At 39.8% G+C, this 16,402-nt stretch overlaps 1 protein-coding gene across 1 annotated transcript; it reads right to left on the bottom strand.

Annotated features, from left to right (window-relative positions):
- Positions 1 to 2,771: 2,771 nt before the first annotated feature.
- On the bottom strand, positions 2,772 to 15,784 carry fgf24 (fibroblast growth factor 24). Its single transcript, XM_020620631.1, has 5 exons — positions 14,974 to 15,784; positions 14,768 to 14,804; positions 10,563 to 10,740; positions 6,944 to 7,050; positions 2,772 to 5,171 (listed from the first exon to the last, which is right to left on the bottom strand). Exons 1-5 carry the CDS (start codon positions 15,003 to 15,005, stop codon positions 4,893 to 4,895), a joined length of 633 nt encoding a protein of 210 aa, XP_020476287.1. The 5' UTR covers positions 15,006 to 15,784; the 3' UTR covers positions 2,772 to 4,892.
- Positions 15,785 to 16,402: the final 618 nt, after the last annotated feature.

The raw sequence follows: 16,402 nt of genomic DNA, 5'->3' as shown, positions 1-16,402 counted from the left end.
TGGGGGCTGTGACCCCCAAACTGGGAGAGTGGCTCCAACAGATCCCAGTAACAACATCTGAGATCTCTGTCCAGAAGACTGCAGTCTTAGGAACAGCTAAGATACTGCACAGGACCCTCAAGCTCCCAGGCCTCTGGTAGAGGACCTGAGCTTGAAGGAAGGAATACAAGACCGCCCCAAAGTGGGGGTTGAGTGGGGAGTTCTTTTTTTTTAAATGTATATATGAGATAAGCTTGATTGACATCATAAGGATTATTTATCTAGAGGGAGGTCACATAGGTCTAAGAGTCACAGAAGGCAAAATATTACTTTAACAAGCTTGTAGTACTTGTGACAGACTGACCTTAATGTGTAAAATTGCTGTAAATGTCCCTAAAATGTTTTATTTCAAGGGACAGTGGATACTACAATAGTAAATAAGAGCCATTATTTACCAAAGTTTGCAACACAGTCACCTTCCCATTTTCTAAAATGTATTAATTTATTTATTTTACCATAAGTCTAATTTTTCATGGAGGTGAATAAACATTACATCTAGAAGATCAAACAAATTATGGATTGTGGATTAACCTTTGGGTCCACATCTTTTTTTAAATTAATATTTCACATTGAGTTGGAATAAGATGGAACTAGACTGACCCTTAGTCATAACACACTGGCCACGTGTTGTTATGAGGAGAACACAGGAGAGGTCTGGCTTTTTGAAAACTGTATGTACAGTAAGCACATTTGTAATCCTGTATAAATACAACTCAGCCATGTGCTCAAAAATACTTTGAGAATCACAATGTTTCCCCTGTGGATTTCACAGTCATAAAAGGAGACCGGTCGACTGTGGTTCATCGTTTAGACGGGTGGTAGCAGCGATCCTGTTTTGACAGTAAATGACATGATGTGAGACTACATTTAATGACATGAGGTGAAATATAGCTGGACTTCTGTTTTGTTTGGCATTGGAGTTTTGTTTTTCACTGACCTTGAGGGACAATTTCAGTAATATTCAGAGAGACAAAACTTGTTTTATGTCTCAAACAGAACAAATTTCTGTTGACAGGGCTAATTGCTAAGTATGTGGTTGCTGATCTCAAGGCCAAAGAACACTTTTGGTTGTTCCACTAAAATTTGTATAACTTATTCAAAAACCACAACATTTTTTCTTTACATTGACAGTGCTGTCTGGTTATACTGTATCCATTGTGCACAGCTTCAGTGGACTGAGATTTTCTAATAATAGAATATCAACTACTTGGCAACCAGGACTGCATTTAAAGATTCCACCTCCTTTGAAAAGGGGCTGGGCTTTGCAAAAGGGAATTCTATGTTTCATTTTGAAGTTATTGGTCCAGTTCCAAGACCATCTAGCCTCCAATGATCAAAGGCTGAGTCAGAGAAAAGCCTAGCGGGAGGCTTATGCAAAAATGTCGCCTTCTTATTGCGACTCGACCGACACGTTGGAAACCATCAGTGCTAGTTTAAATGTCAGTATACACAGATGCAGCTCGGCTGTGCTTGGTCAAGTTTGAAGTATGTGGATGAAAAAAGAAAAGCTTCTTGCTCGCATAAGTAGAATTTGGAGGATGTCAAACGTTGCATTGATTCAGTTCTTTGACCATGTACAACGTTGATTTGAACTCCAAGTCCTTACAAACCAAATAAATGCAGACAGTGATGCACATGACAAACATTTAGCAATTTGTGCAGGAAGTGGTGCCATTTGGATTTCTAGTTGTTTTTTTGTTTTTTTTTATTTCCAAAGCATTACCTTGTTGCTAAACCACATTTAATACATATTTTTGCTTTCTTTCTCAATAATGCCATCATGAGATGAGATCAAGATGCAGAACATAAGATGTTCCTTGAAATCCTACTTCCCCCAGCTAAAGAAGTGCTCAGCACTGGTCCATTATGTTAATAGTGAATCACTTGGTCACAAAGCAAGCCCTGTGTTTGCACCTTTAAAAGCAGGCCAGACGCTCAAAATCCCTTGACGGAAAGGGGGGTGTCTGGAGCTGTTAGAGGTAACTACCAGAGTGGAGTGAATGGGGGGTGACCTGATAGCATCGCTAGGAATTTAAACAAAAGTATTTTTCTCCCTCAGTGCCGCCATCTTTCAGTCTGACGGTTACTGTAAACATCATTCCAGCACACTGCTACTCCACATTCCTTTAACACTTTAATAAAATAAGGAAAAATGTCTAAAATATTGGATGTTTACTGGAGAAATTTTGTGTTTTAAGTCCTTAAAGGTGTAAAAAGGTCCAACTCTGATCATGTCCTTCACTCTCGACATACAAAATGAATGTATTTTTTTCTGTTGCCACCTCACTGCAGCTGTGGCTGAATAATTAATCCACTTTCAGAAATGCATGTTTATCTTTGTTGCTTAAAAAGTACACAGGCAAAAAATATATAGATATTTAGCTAATGATATCAGACTTTTAAAGAGAACACCAACTGCAAACTCTCACTGCTCTTCACAGTGATTTAAAAAGCCTTCAGAGATGTTGCAATAGGCCTTTCTCAATTTAAAAACCACTGACCTTAAAAGCTGTCCTCACACTTTGGGTTTGTATATAAAAATACATACCTTGGCAGTATGCAGAGAAGGGAATGTGCTCTATGTCCAACCAATCGCTACCTGCTGCATTTCTCTCTTAGGCAGTATCATATTCAAAGTATACATCATCAAATTCCAGTCAAAACAGGACATTAAAGAACTTTTACTTTTCTCCACAGAGCAATAGACTTTTTTTTTTAAATATAGTCCTCGTTTTATTAACAGCGGCCAAATAAAACTCATCACATTTTATTTACAAAGGGAGACAATAAATATCTTAATAATAGTCATAAAATTATTTTTGCTTACATTTGTTTAAAAAAAAAATCATAAATGTGTCATGTTGTTAGTAGCAACTCATACAAAAACCTGCCAGCAGGCAGGTGAATACATGCTATTGGTGAAAAGAGGCTGGAGTTTTTGTCATTGAGAGAGGGAACGACAGAAGAACAAATGTTTCCCTTTAGGATTCACACTCAAACTCTACCACGTTACTGAAAATGTTCCCTGAATCCTGGACATGCTGGTTTTCTGGGTTTCTGAGAAGGCCTACTGTAACTGTCATGGATTTATGGAGTGATTAGGGGTGAATGTGCTACAGTATTGTTGTGTGTGGATCAGTGATCTGACAAACCACCACAGGCCTTTCCCAAAAGCATCTTGGAGAAGTTCGTCCTGTGAGGATGAACGTAAAGAAGACAAACTCACAGTCAAAAGATAATTTGGAAAACAAAATAGAACCCAGTTCAAGTTGAATGTTTCATGAGATTAACTGTAGACAGACAGTCAGACTAAAGATAAAAAGAACAAGGAGGTAGAGGAAGACTGTTACACTGCCAATTTTCCACTATGCCGCTCTGGGTCAGTGTTGACCTTCCTTTATTCCACCACGAGAGGTAGTAAAATCGGCGCAACTGTTCCGCCTCAGCCCATCTGAAGAAGGTGAAAGGTGGCTTAGGGGGTTGCAGTTGAACGTTTGTGAAGTTTTGTTGAAGTGTTGTTTCTGTGATGCACCACTGGGGGATTTAAATTTTAATGTTGTTCGCATGAACCAAAATCTTTGATCATAATCATTAAAATGTTAAACAACAACTTTGAGTCCGAATCACGTTGTAAATGTGGAGGATGAGCAAAAGCACATCCCTGCTCTGTTCACCCACCACTGTTGATTTGAAAGCAACAATATTACTGGTGCGCTCTAGTACCGGGACACTGGTATCTGTGTAAAAAGAAGACGAGGCGGCAATATGCTGGCTTTTTGCTTTTTGTTTTTTTTTTTAGTTCAGTGTGAACAGGTAAAGCCACAATAAAAAAAGGACACCTTAATGGCAATGTAGTGGAATCTCTGTCTAAAAGAGGCTTTCATCACCAACCCCAAAATAATAGCTAGCTCCCACTCATCGAATCGAAGCTTCCTCTGAAACCTGTGACGAAGAAAGTGAGTCCAAGGGGAGATGAAAGGGAGACGAAAGGGATTAACATCCGTCACCCAAATGCAATGAAGTTGGAAGACTTTGTGGAATTATGAATCACGTGAACTGTTATTTCTTTTAGTTTATATTGTTTTTCTGTGTGTGTTTATATAAGATTGAAGCCAAGGCTGGTGCCTGACTAGTCAAAGCATGTTGTGTTTTAGCTGAATCACAGGCTGCATGGAAATGTCACGGAAATCACACACAGTACTCGGAGGGTTCAATGCATTCCAGGAGCCATGAGTGAAGCTGAGGTTGAGAGACATATGGAAAACAAAGAGGAAGATAAAGAGAGAGATCTGTAAAATATTGCACTCAGAGCCACACATTATCCCGGCAGCACAGTGTCACCTGCGACTGCCACCTCTCTCCATTTCATCTCCATGGTGTCTGATTCCAGTGGAAAGTATGGGATCGGCATTGTCAGGGGCAACACAAACAAAAACCGACAGGTATTCCAATAAATCTCTAGCTGGCTGATTTTTATAACGTGGCGCCGCTCCTGCTTCAGCCCCCATTGTCAGAAAGAAAGTATGCCTTCAGCTGGCAGTTCAAGCGTAGCTGAGGTCAACGACGACAGGAGTTCTCTCAGTGGTCCGTTAGTTTATCCAGTATAAATAACATGACAGACACGATAGCACAGTGACATCAACCCAGAAGAATCCAAGAGTTAGGAAATATTCAGTCGTCCTGAAATACAAAAATAAAACATCTTTGACTTTGTTTTTGTTTTTTTTTGTCCACTGTTCCTTTACAGAAGTGAAGTCTTTAAGGTGATTTTTTTAAGACAAGAAACTTGAGATTTTCAGTTACAGTTTTTTTTTTCTCCCCCAAGGAAAATTTGTGCTGTCCCATTGGGCCCATCAGTTCCTCCTGGGGTTGGGTTTTAATCGCCGAGCCCTTCGTGTCCGCTTAGTTACTGTGGTGAAACGAAATTCCTCCAGTGGGTTCATCCTGCCCTTCGGTTGGCGTTTCATGAAGTGAACTTCCTGTTGCCTCTGCGTGGTCCGCGAGCCTTTCTTGGGCCGCCCCTTCCGGTTGAAACCAAGGTACCATCCTTTGTACTTGGCGGACACAAGCGCTGTGTAGTTGTTCTCCAGGAATTCCTCAATAAAGACACACTCCTGGTTCGTTCCATTAGGCTGAAAGATAGGGGAAAAGTAGGGCATTAATGACTTATTAGCATGGCCCCTTTAACAGCTAACATTCTGGCTTATTTCCATTACACCTGTATATTCTGACTCACAATGGTTTGCTTCTCTGTTCAGGTTTTGCCTTTTCCAGTTTGGTGTAGGATGAACATGAAGTCTAAAATACTGCCTATATGTTGAGAACATTCATTTTCCTTCACTGCAATTATGAAGTAAATATCTAATTTTCACACTGAAAAGGTCAGCTAAAGGGGGGCATAAACCTTGAATCATGACTTTTGTTTTTCCACTTACAGTAGAAAAGGTTTTCTTCTGAGCTTGAATATAAACCAAGGTTAAATGTAAATGTATTGAACAGGACTAAATCCTTTAGTTTTACTGTATAATGTGGCACTGTAACATAATACTACTTTCTGTCTATTGGTGACTGTTTTTAATAGCAGTCTTTACTGTGTTTCACTAGTTGTATTTTAAAATTATAGCCATTATTCTTAATAGCCGATAAATGTACGTGAAAATAGCTATTAGCTAAATATTAGGCTATTTGTGCGTTAAAAATCTCTGGCTTCATTTTTTTTGTTTTTCAAAAACATGCTGTTGTGGTGTTAATTTAAAGTGACTAAAAAATACTGTGAAAATCTGGAGGATTTTGTTATTGTAGTGTACTCATACTATGTTCACATCGTAATGTTGTGCAGTGGAAAACCTTAGATGCACTTTTACCTGAGATCACATCTCACCATCAACAACTATGATGGAAAGTTTTTCTTTGGATTCAAGTATTTCCAGTGAAAAGTGTTCACAGTGAAAGTCTTTAGACCATTCAGTTTTTTATAACGGACATTTGACAACGTGGCAGTAACAGACTCAGAGAAAAATACCTGAGTCAGAAAATGTCCATCCATTTTCTACTGCTTATCCAGGCTTGGGTCGTGGTGGCAGAAAATATGCTTTGATTCAATATTTTGGGTGAATAGACCCTTTAAAAGTCCTTGATGGGAACACTGGTACATTTAATTGTAGCTGATTGGTTGTGACTTATAGTACAGCTTATTCTTATTATTCAGAGTGAAAGCCCAAGACTATCAATAACTTAAATGCCATTTTATCCTATTTTTTTTAATAATCCTGCAGTGGTTTAAAGTAGGAAGTCAAAAAAACATTTTTTATACAAATGAGGCCCCTGCAAACTAAAACTCTAAATGCATGTTTCTAACAGATGACCATGATGAGAGAGTAAAAATGTGTGTGAAGCATTGCTGCCCCACTGATGCTGACAGCATGACGTATTAATGCAACAAAATCACACATGTGCCTCCACAGTGTTCATTTGTAAATACGAGCTTCTCTTCCATATCGCAGCGGTTGTCAACACGCTCACATGCAGTCACCCTGTGCTTGTGGCCACCTGGTGTGACTAAGTGATATAATTGCAATGGCATTCCTCCTAAGTGACCATTAGTCTCTCGGTGCATTGTGGTGATTGCAGTCTGTAATTGACTGATCGAGTGTCAAAGGAGTAGGCCGATTACGTAATGAACGAATGGCTGTGAGTTATCAAAGGGGTTTTGTTAGGGTGGACAAAAACAGCAGGAGAAAGCAGATCTGAGGTTGCATTTAATTCAGCCCTGGATTAAGAGCTCCATGAAAATATTCATTTTGATATTAGCAATTTAATATTGTCATTGAAAGTACTGAGCTTTTTACTGAGGGATCAGTTGTTCTTAGAATATTCTGAAAACAAAAACCAAAACAACACTCACCCTTCCAACTACTTTGCCCTTTTCGTTCATGCAAATATAATGTTCGCTCTCTTTTCCTTTTATTCGAATGTGGCTCCCGAAGGTTTCTGTCTCAACAACAAGAAGAGCTGGAAAAGAGAAGAAAAAGTAGATTGTGAAGGGCAGGTATTATCCTTTCCACTCACATAAACATGGTTTAAGGATAGCCATACTATTAAGTAACGTTATGGTCGACATTTTTAGTTGTCTTCAATTTTTTGAGAAATTTCCAAGATACTCAGACCTAAAAATTATGTAATTCAGTTTCCAGTTCTATAAAAATACCCAGCAAACTGAAGTATTTATAATCAAAGGGGTAACACAGAGCTCTGTCGAGCAGCGAGCTAAAGGAAACAGATATTTCATTGTACACTAATATAATGAGGAAAATTATTATTATAGTTATGTTGATACTTGAGATACACTTTCATTTTTCAGCATATGGAGCACCGCCACAGATAACCACCAAGAATACAGGAATCAATTGATCTTAATGACTGAGAATCACTAACTGAAGAAATTCTCTAAGATCCAGGGCACATAGTACATTTCACAATGTGCAAAAATGGGATTATTTTAGCCTGTTTTCTAACAAAAAAATTAACAAAAGGAGTTGAACTGTGGGTTTCCAGAGCAAATCATTTAGGTTTTTTAAAGCTATATGAAATGTCACATCACTTTGACGTTGTTTATATAATACCAAACATGTACCAAAACAACAGTGGCACCGTCACTTCATCCTGACACAGCGGTAATCCACTCTAAAGACGTATCCTGGCGGCTCCTTTATTTTTCCACCTCCCCTCCTCCCCATCCCAAATGTTAACCCCCGCAAAGTCACCTTTGTCTCTGCTCGCCCCTCGACCAGCAAAGAGATCTGCCAAACATTTGTGGAGCGGTTATGTGCCCCTCAGGATTAGGTTTCAAGTTCTTTAGTCTGTGCTCACTCAATCAAAAAGTTAAGATGATCCATTTGTTTAACACACAGAGCCATTCAGTAGCGCTCAAGGGAGCAGAGAAAGAATAGGTAAAGGGGATGGGATGGGCTGGAGGGCAGAAGTAGCTCCCCCTCCTCCCCCACCCTAAAACCCAACCTTGGGAGGAAAGTGTGAAGTCAAAAACCTGTCTCAAAGGTGAAACTGGGGGAAGGTAGAAGTTATTTCTTCTCCTGGCTTAAGAGGTTTCTGTTTGAGCATCTTATTTGGGAGAGGAAAAAACAGCATTTCTAAGTTTTATCACTGGAAAGATCAGTCTGAACTTTTTTTTTTTACTGTCCTCGAGAAGGAACAGCATCCAACAAGACTGGTTTGCACACGATGTTCCAAAAGCTATTTCTACTCTGCAAGTCAAATCAAGAGTCATCTGACAACACTTTGGCCTTCCTACTCTTAGCTGGTTCTGCACAGAGCCCCAAAACTTTGACCTCAGCCATGAAGACTCAACCCAGAAGATCAAATTAAACAATATATTCCTCCTTAATGTAAGTTCTCCTTAGTCTGCGATCCCATCCAAACCCTCTTTGCTCTCTTGGAGTAAACCATCGATGGTTTGATCTGTTAAAACAAAGAGTCTGGCAGCCATAGCCTTCACCAAAGTGAATTAAAATCTTGAGTCACAGTCATAAGGACAAACACTAAGGGGAATCATAGTATCCGTATCAGTATCTTTTATTTACAGTGTAAACTCTTCAAACCCATAATCCATAAAATCCAGATCCTTAAAAAATCTGTAAATGTATGATGCATACTACACTTCAGTTATCACTTGGAAGCTGTTTAAGTGCAGGAATCTTAGAAGTGGCGATGATTAAACAACAGAAATTGAGTCTGAAACATTACAAAGGTGCCTTTATTTTAAAATGTTAGTGTTAACATATCTGAGTGTGTGAATAGACATCCAGTCTATATAAACTACTGGTATTCTGGGTGTTTTCTTAAACTTACCTCAGACATAAAGCTTCACAGGTGGCCATAGTTGGTGCAAAAAATGATGCAAAAATGAAAAATCATAGAATATCTGCCTTATTTTGTACAGTAATAAAGTACACTGCAGCTTAACTGTGAACTTTGAAGCATGTACAGCTCCATTTCTTCTCCTTGTGAGCAATGTTTTACTTTTTTGCATTGGTGCAATATGAACAATGTGAGGCCACAGGCATTTATCGACCTCAGCATGGGGGTCACCTGTCAAAAAGGTTGAGGCCCCTCCAGACTGCACCTTTTATCAGTTTAAAAGCCTTTAGCAGTGATCCACTATCTGCTGAGAGCAGACAACAGGCATCAGTTATGACAGATTGTTCTGGTTTTTTAAAAATAATGAATATGTTACATTAATACCCAAGAAAAATTACTATGCCCCTCGTGCTTATTGCACAAATGTGAACTAGAAACGATTTATTTCTTATGTGTTGCTTTGTGCCCCTTTCTCCAGAAGCTGCAGTGGCTGAGAGTGGATTATAGCAAAGAGTATGTTCCTGAGCTTTAGTAGCGAGTGCAAAGGAGTTCACAGGTGCCAGGTACTGCAGCTGGACGGGGAGGAGGAGGAGACGGGAGACGGGAGGAGGGGCAGAGGGCAGAATTGGCAAGGCCTCATGGGAAAAACTGGATCTGCTTCCACTCAAGCTCTAACAAGCAGTGATGAAACTTCGCCTTGGCGCATCTGTGACTGAACACACTCAGAGGCATTCAAGACCAGCAATTTTAGAGCCTTGAGTCAGCTGTTATGAGTAAAATATCTGCAGGAAAGCACAAAACAGGTCCTTTTGTCTCATGTTTGTGCTGCTGCATCAAAGAGTGCTTCAGTGACCATAAATTTACTAAACTACCATTTTTGTTTTGATCTGAACAGGTCCACACAAAAAGCAAAGATTTAAGGTTGACAGAAGCATAGAACTGCATTTGAAAATGTTCAAATCATTAAGTAAAACTAAATGTATCAAATGATTTTTGTCATCTTTATGCTTTAGCTTAACATTTTCAAGTTGGTATGGAGTAATTTCACATTGCGAGGCTGAACCAAATCATCAAGGTTGTTCATATCCAAAGTTACTTGTGACCAGTGACTGTTGCAAACTACCATGTAGTGAAGCAAAAGAAATATTATACATTTGGTTTTAGTTTTCTCTTGCCATTTCAAGTTCAAAAACAATATAGTAGTAAGATTTTAATTTTCTCTTCCCAACATGAACGATCACAGTCCCATTCACTGTGAAAAACAGTGAAAAACCCATTACCAAAAAATAAAAAACCAACAGATAATAACATTTTCCAAAATGGCAAACCAACAAGTAAGGTTTGGTCAACATTAGGCAGTCAGGAAAAAAATCTGCCCAAATTTGCTCTGGATACCCAAATGCTGCAGTAAACATCCACAGTAAAGTCAGCAATTTCAGCCTGTTTTCACCCCCACACCCACAACCAGCAAGTATTTGGTGGCTTCCAAAAGTCACGATCCACTCTTACCCAAGCCAAACACAGAACACTGAAAACCACTTCCGAACAATGAGCTAGCATCCCTCCAGCCAGGTGGTGGTGGCATTTCTTAACCTACTGTAACAGACTAGTTAAAGTGTCAGGTGAGATGCACAGGAGTTCTCCCATACCATACTTGCCCCCATCATCTCCGTTGGCATTGACTTTCTTCCCCAAAATCTGAACGTGTTTCCCTGTGGTTTTGCTGTACAGCTGGTAGATCCGGACCTGCTTCCGGCTCAGGTCATCCGGGTTCCTCGTGTGGTTTTCAATGTAAAACCTGAAATCAGCAGAACTCTGGTGGGATTCCTGCATGAGGGTGTGAGAGGGGAGGAATCAGAGAGAGAGAGACAAAAGATGAATAAACATAGAAAGAAGGATAGATGGACACTAAGAGACTGTCAGGTCACTGTGTTGATAGTGAGCGTGCTGTTGCTTGTATGGGCCCTCTGTTAAGGAAAATGTACTTTAGCAGCTAAAAATTGAAACAGCAACCTGTAAATTGTGGCTGTGGCATTTTAGCATTTAGTGTGTCTGTCCTTACTTTTCACATTTTATATGCATTGCATTTACAAGCTGCTAAGTTTCCAACAAGAGGTCTGAATAAAAATCCCACAGAACAAGTGCAATGTCTACTGTGCAGACTTTGTTTGTTTTGTACTGAGACAGCAGTATACTATGTGCCCCGGGCAATATTGAGAAACCTGTACTCCATTTCCACTAGCCAGCAAGCCACAAGCAATTATACACCTGAAGCATCCAGACCTGTTGCACTATCATCAAACAAATATCTGCCTACAGGCAAAGTAGGGTCCATAAATTAGAAAATGCAGCAGGCAGAAGACTGAGACGGCACCTTGAAACACAAATCCACTCTTGTAGAAGGCATTTTTAATCAAGTTGTACAAATCTGCATTTAAGAGCTCACTGGCCTGACGTTTATGAGGCACCTTAACCTTGATGTAAAAACTGAGGAAGTCACAGACTTGATGGGAGCAAAGCAACTGTCACCCAATGTGTGGAAGAGTGAGAGGTACACTTTCAGAAGCCCTGGAATCTTGTTTCACACCAATATCCCATTTCCCCAGCTGTATGGTGTGGTCATTGCACAATAATGGCTTTTTTGTGGCTTTACTCAGGTGGCTAATTATATACACATTACATACCCTGAATCCTTGTTTTTCTAACTTCAGTAAATTAATGACATGTAGCAAACATGATGGGTAATTGTGGCCATAGTAGAACTAATCTTTAAACATCTGCAAATCTGAGGGCAAATCCTGCTGAGGAGGCTCCACTGAACCAGGTGTCACACAAGTTGTGCCCCTGTTCAGCTGCCTAATCATGTGAAGAACACTGTCAACGAAGATGGATCCCTCAGAAAACCTGAAGCCCAGGTTGGACCCGTGCCTTCATGTTCGAGCATCGACTTGAGCTGTAAATCTTTTCACAAAGACGTTGCTCTCAAATGCCCAAAAGAAAGTGAGACAGCATTTCTCAGCCACATTTGGAAGAGCCTTTGAAACAGAAAGAACTTGTTGGGTCGTTATGACATATTCAGTTTAGAAATGTGGACCTCTGAGAATCCAGCCCCTGAACAGCTTCTGTATCTTGACATTTAGGAACACACTTGTAATGTTACTTTTGGCATCAGCCACTGTAGAAGATGAGAAGCTATATATCAAAATGCATTACCTACTGATGCAGCAAATGCGTGCTCTCAAACTGACTTCAAGACTTGACGCCCTGTTGAAACTTAAAAGTGGGAACAAGTTCCCTACCCTATTAATGAGATTCTTTTTATATAGGATAATCATTTTCTATGATCAGCTTCCCTAGGGATGAGCAGACTGCATTTCTATCATCATAATTTATTTTTTCTCAAAGCAAAACTATCAAAATTAGCTAAGGCTCTGTTGGCCCAATTGTCCCTCCATCAGCACCTGTTTTCTAGACACAACCTGCATGAAACAACTGCACAATGACGACGACAATATAACCTCCTCTTCTCTAATAAACAGCTTGTTTTTTACTACACAACATGACAACAAAATTAATAACAACTAGTGCTTTCTTAAGTCCTAAAAATATATAGCGAAGTCCTATTGTCATCCTCAAACATTTCCTAAATCCTAAACTCAAGCCACTCAACACCAAGCTTCACTGCACGATGAGGCACATGGAATCGCAGGAGTGACACATTATCGCAGCAAAAATTACAAATATAAAGTTTGTTAATTTTAAAAGACTTCTTACCACTAAATAAAACTGAATTCAGATTAAACATTTATGCAAGAGCGACATGTTCATCCCAAACTAGACACAACTGTGATGCATCTGTGTCACAATTCAAACATCAGCATCATCATGTTGTCATCTAACTCTCTCAGAAAGAACGACAAAGCTGAAGAGCAACAAAACAAGGCCTAACTGAGCTGCAGACGGATTTATCCCAAATCTCCACATCTCTAAACAAACATAAAGGTGTGTTTGGTAGACAGTTGCATTTCACGTCAAGGGAAAGGCAAGCCTAAACACATGGACATGGTCTAACAGACGTGAACGCTAGTGACAATAGTTTTTTTTTTTTTTTTTGATCCCGCTGTCTCCTTTCTTCAAAGACACAGCATGAAAACGGATATGGCTGAAACTTCAAAAGTCTGGCAGCACTCCTCAACAAGGAAGCTGAGTTGTCACGTCCATCTAAGATACACCTTTCTATCTGTTTGCACACTAACAGAAAGACACATGCATGTTGGCAGTGCCTCCCAAGTTTACTTCCAACTGTGGTTGCTTCTTTTATTTTGCCTCATAAAATCATAACCACAGAATGACACGTAAGAGCCATTAGCTGCACATATCAGTGCTGAGAAGCAGAATGGGTTTGTAACATGAAGAGACCTTCTTCATGATTGGAGAATTAAAGGGCTATTACCACTTTTTTTGATGATTAGGCTGAAGCCACAATGCATCTCCCTTGATTGATACATGTCTGAATTGTCTGTAAACTGACTTTTTCTAAACCACCATAAACATGTTAATCAGATATTAACAGAACCAAAAAACATGAATTATAATTCACCAGTCCACCTCACGTCTCTGTATGAATTTCATCCGTCTAAAATGAGGACTTGACCAGTCGACACCAGCTCTGTTGCATTAATCAAAGCACACAGTGTGAGTGCGTAACACTGCATTTACCAGGTTTGGGGGGTGGGAAATTTATTTGCTGTTTCTGGGAAAGCTCATAATTATACAGAAATTTCATAAAATCCTGGCTTGGAACATGTACAGTAGTTAAGTAGTTTTGAAACCCGTTATTTCATCCTACCTCGAATGGGACAAGGTTAACCCAACAGCACCAACAGGGGACAAAATAGAACTGTGGGATCAACGGACTGGATTTTACAAACAGACTAATTCGTTTAAAAGAACAGCAGGAGGGATATTATGGCTAAACACCACATGCCAATAAAATGATCAGATAGCTTTAAGAGGGAAGGAGCGTGCACTGTGCGTATTACCTGAATCACAGCGCGCACTCATTTAGGTGAGTAGAAGCCTGCAAATCATTACTGTTCAAAGTGAGACTCCACAAAAAGAACAACAACAAAACAAACAAATAAATAAATAAAAACCAGCCACCAAGCGCCAAACCAGCCCATCTGTTCGAAGAATAGCTTTTAACCTCAGCTATTAAAATATGTCTTACACAGTTTTGTTGTAAAATACTGAAACTGATACTTGAACGTCAGGTCACAAACAACATGTTTTAGTTCCTGCCACACTGACAGAATTGATAAGAGACATTAGATCGATGCGAGTAGAAAACTGCTGATTAGATTCGAGCTTCTCCAATGACGAAGTGTTTATTAGATTTCTTTATCACAACATAGTGTTAGTCTGTCTACATTTGTCATCTGGGGACCTTATCGCAATAATACATTTATCTATATCATACTGCGAGAACTGCTGATATAGTCTAAAATTACGTAAATGGCGCGTCTTCAATATCCAAATTGAGCTTGGTTACTTTTTCATACGTATTACTATAATATCAGTGTAACATCTTTACTCTAATTTGGCTGCAATATCTTTGTTTTGAAGTTGTCCACTGATTTTATAGGTCTAAACTAAAATTACGGGCGGATTTCACCTTCAAGACTTTCATTAGTGTTAATTAAAACTGAGTTCATTAATCAAATCGTTTAAAACCTGAGGGACCTCTGTGAAAATTACCTGTATCCATCATCTGTACTGATCAAAATTAAAAAGTTGCCCATGCAACAAACACACACACACACACAAATACAAAAAAACCAGGGAGCACACGTACCTGTAGCTGGAAATAGAGCACGAGAAAATGTAAACACCTAAGTGGAGAGAGAAGGGAGGAAGGGAGTGAATCACATAGGCAATTACATGAAGTATAAATGCAGTCTACCTGAATGACATGTGCAAATGTGACGCTTTTAGCGACTTCTATTGGAAAGAATGCATGGTTTTATGTGCAAAAGACAAACGGAGATGTGGAACACTTACAGGTAAATGAACCTCGAAGGCAGCAGAGACATCTTGACTTGGAGTAATACACCTGAAATACACCTGCTTCCTCAGATTTAGAGCCCAAGGAAAGGTTGGCGAAATCGCCTCCCCTCTCTCTCTCTTCGCTCCCCTGCGCGTCCTTTACGGACACCACCGCTGTGGTAAGTAGATTGAATCCCAGAATAAGAGTGGATCACTGGAGAGCAGCAGCAGGGACATCGAGTGCCGCATTAGGTGCTTCCTTGTTGGGGGGAATTATTCAGAAGATTTTTTTTTCAGCTCAGTCTCTTCTGCTCCTCGAAATCCTACAGTCTCCGCAAACCGGTGCCAAGCGTGGAAAAGATTCAGAGCTCTGCCTCTTAAAAAGCCCCTCTTTAAAGTATATCCTTCGAGGTGTTCGCACCTTTAAACTACGAGCTGTCCTACAATCCCAATCCAGTGATCACAAACGCTTCAACTCCTCCCGTTTACCTGCGGGGGATTTGTACACCTTGCATGGGTCATTTTTATTTCACCAGTAGCTGCGAGAAAAACACGTAAAAGCGGTTGATAATGCAACGCCCTTCCACAAAAAAAGACAAGTCATTAAAAGTGGGCAAATAATTTCACCCAAGCATGCAAAAGTTTTGTTGCTGTGTGGAAATCGCAGAGACAGCAAAGGATCCCTGGAGAGGTTTTGGGGCTGATGATGGCGCAGCAGTGCCTGTCAGTGGTGTTTGTGCGTCTGCGGCTCGAGATTTGGGCAAAGAGAGGCTTTTTTGTTGTTGGTGGGTGGAAACATGTCAGCGGTTTGCACCTGATAGGGTAATCTTCGAGAGACCATGGGCTTGGAAAGGGTTTTTTCCTCTTGGTGGGCAAAGCGCTTAGCAGAAGAGAAGTACAACAAGGAGATAAAGTACTTTTTGGATTTTTTTTTTATTGGAATCTTTCTTAAAGTAGCAAAAGTTTGGAACATGACATAATTGACACTTGGATATGGACAATCTACTCAAAAGATCTGCGTCTAATTAGAGGCATGGGACCATTAGGGACATTTTATTAATTCATTTATAAGTTTGATTTGACCACGTTTCCATTTAAATCAACTTTTACGTAAAACGTTTTTTTTTTTACTACGTTCGGACTTAGTATTATCATTAGTAATAATGATAATATAAAAAGATTGTTACCTGGAGTAAAAAATAAACCGAGTTGCTGTGTTGTAACAGCGACAGAAACTGCTTCTGTCTTTAGGTTATCTGAGGTTTTAAAGCTGCTGCTGCTTTGTGGATTGGCCTCGGCTCTTCCAGACAGTATTCAAATGCAGGTTCAACCTCGATTTTCTTCAATAATGTGTTATAACTTATCCCGCATTTAAATGAAAGAGAGGTGTGAATGTGTTTCCAAGGCTTCAAAGCTGGCAGCTCTCATCCCAGTGCCACTAAAA

Source organism: Monopterus albus, unplaced genomic scaffold, assembly GCF_001952655.1.
Source record: "Monopterus albus unplaced genomic scaffold, M_albus_1.0 scaffold244.1, whole genome shotgun sequence".
NCBI lineage: Eukaryota > Metazoa > Chordata > Actinopteri > Synbranchiformes > Synbranchidae > Monopterus > Monopterus albus.
The sequence above is the reverse complement of the archived record's forward strand: the minus strand, read 5'-3'. Positions and strand labels throughout refer to the sequence as shown.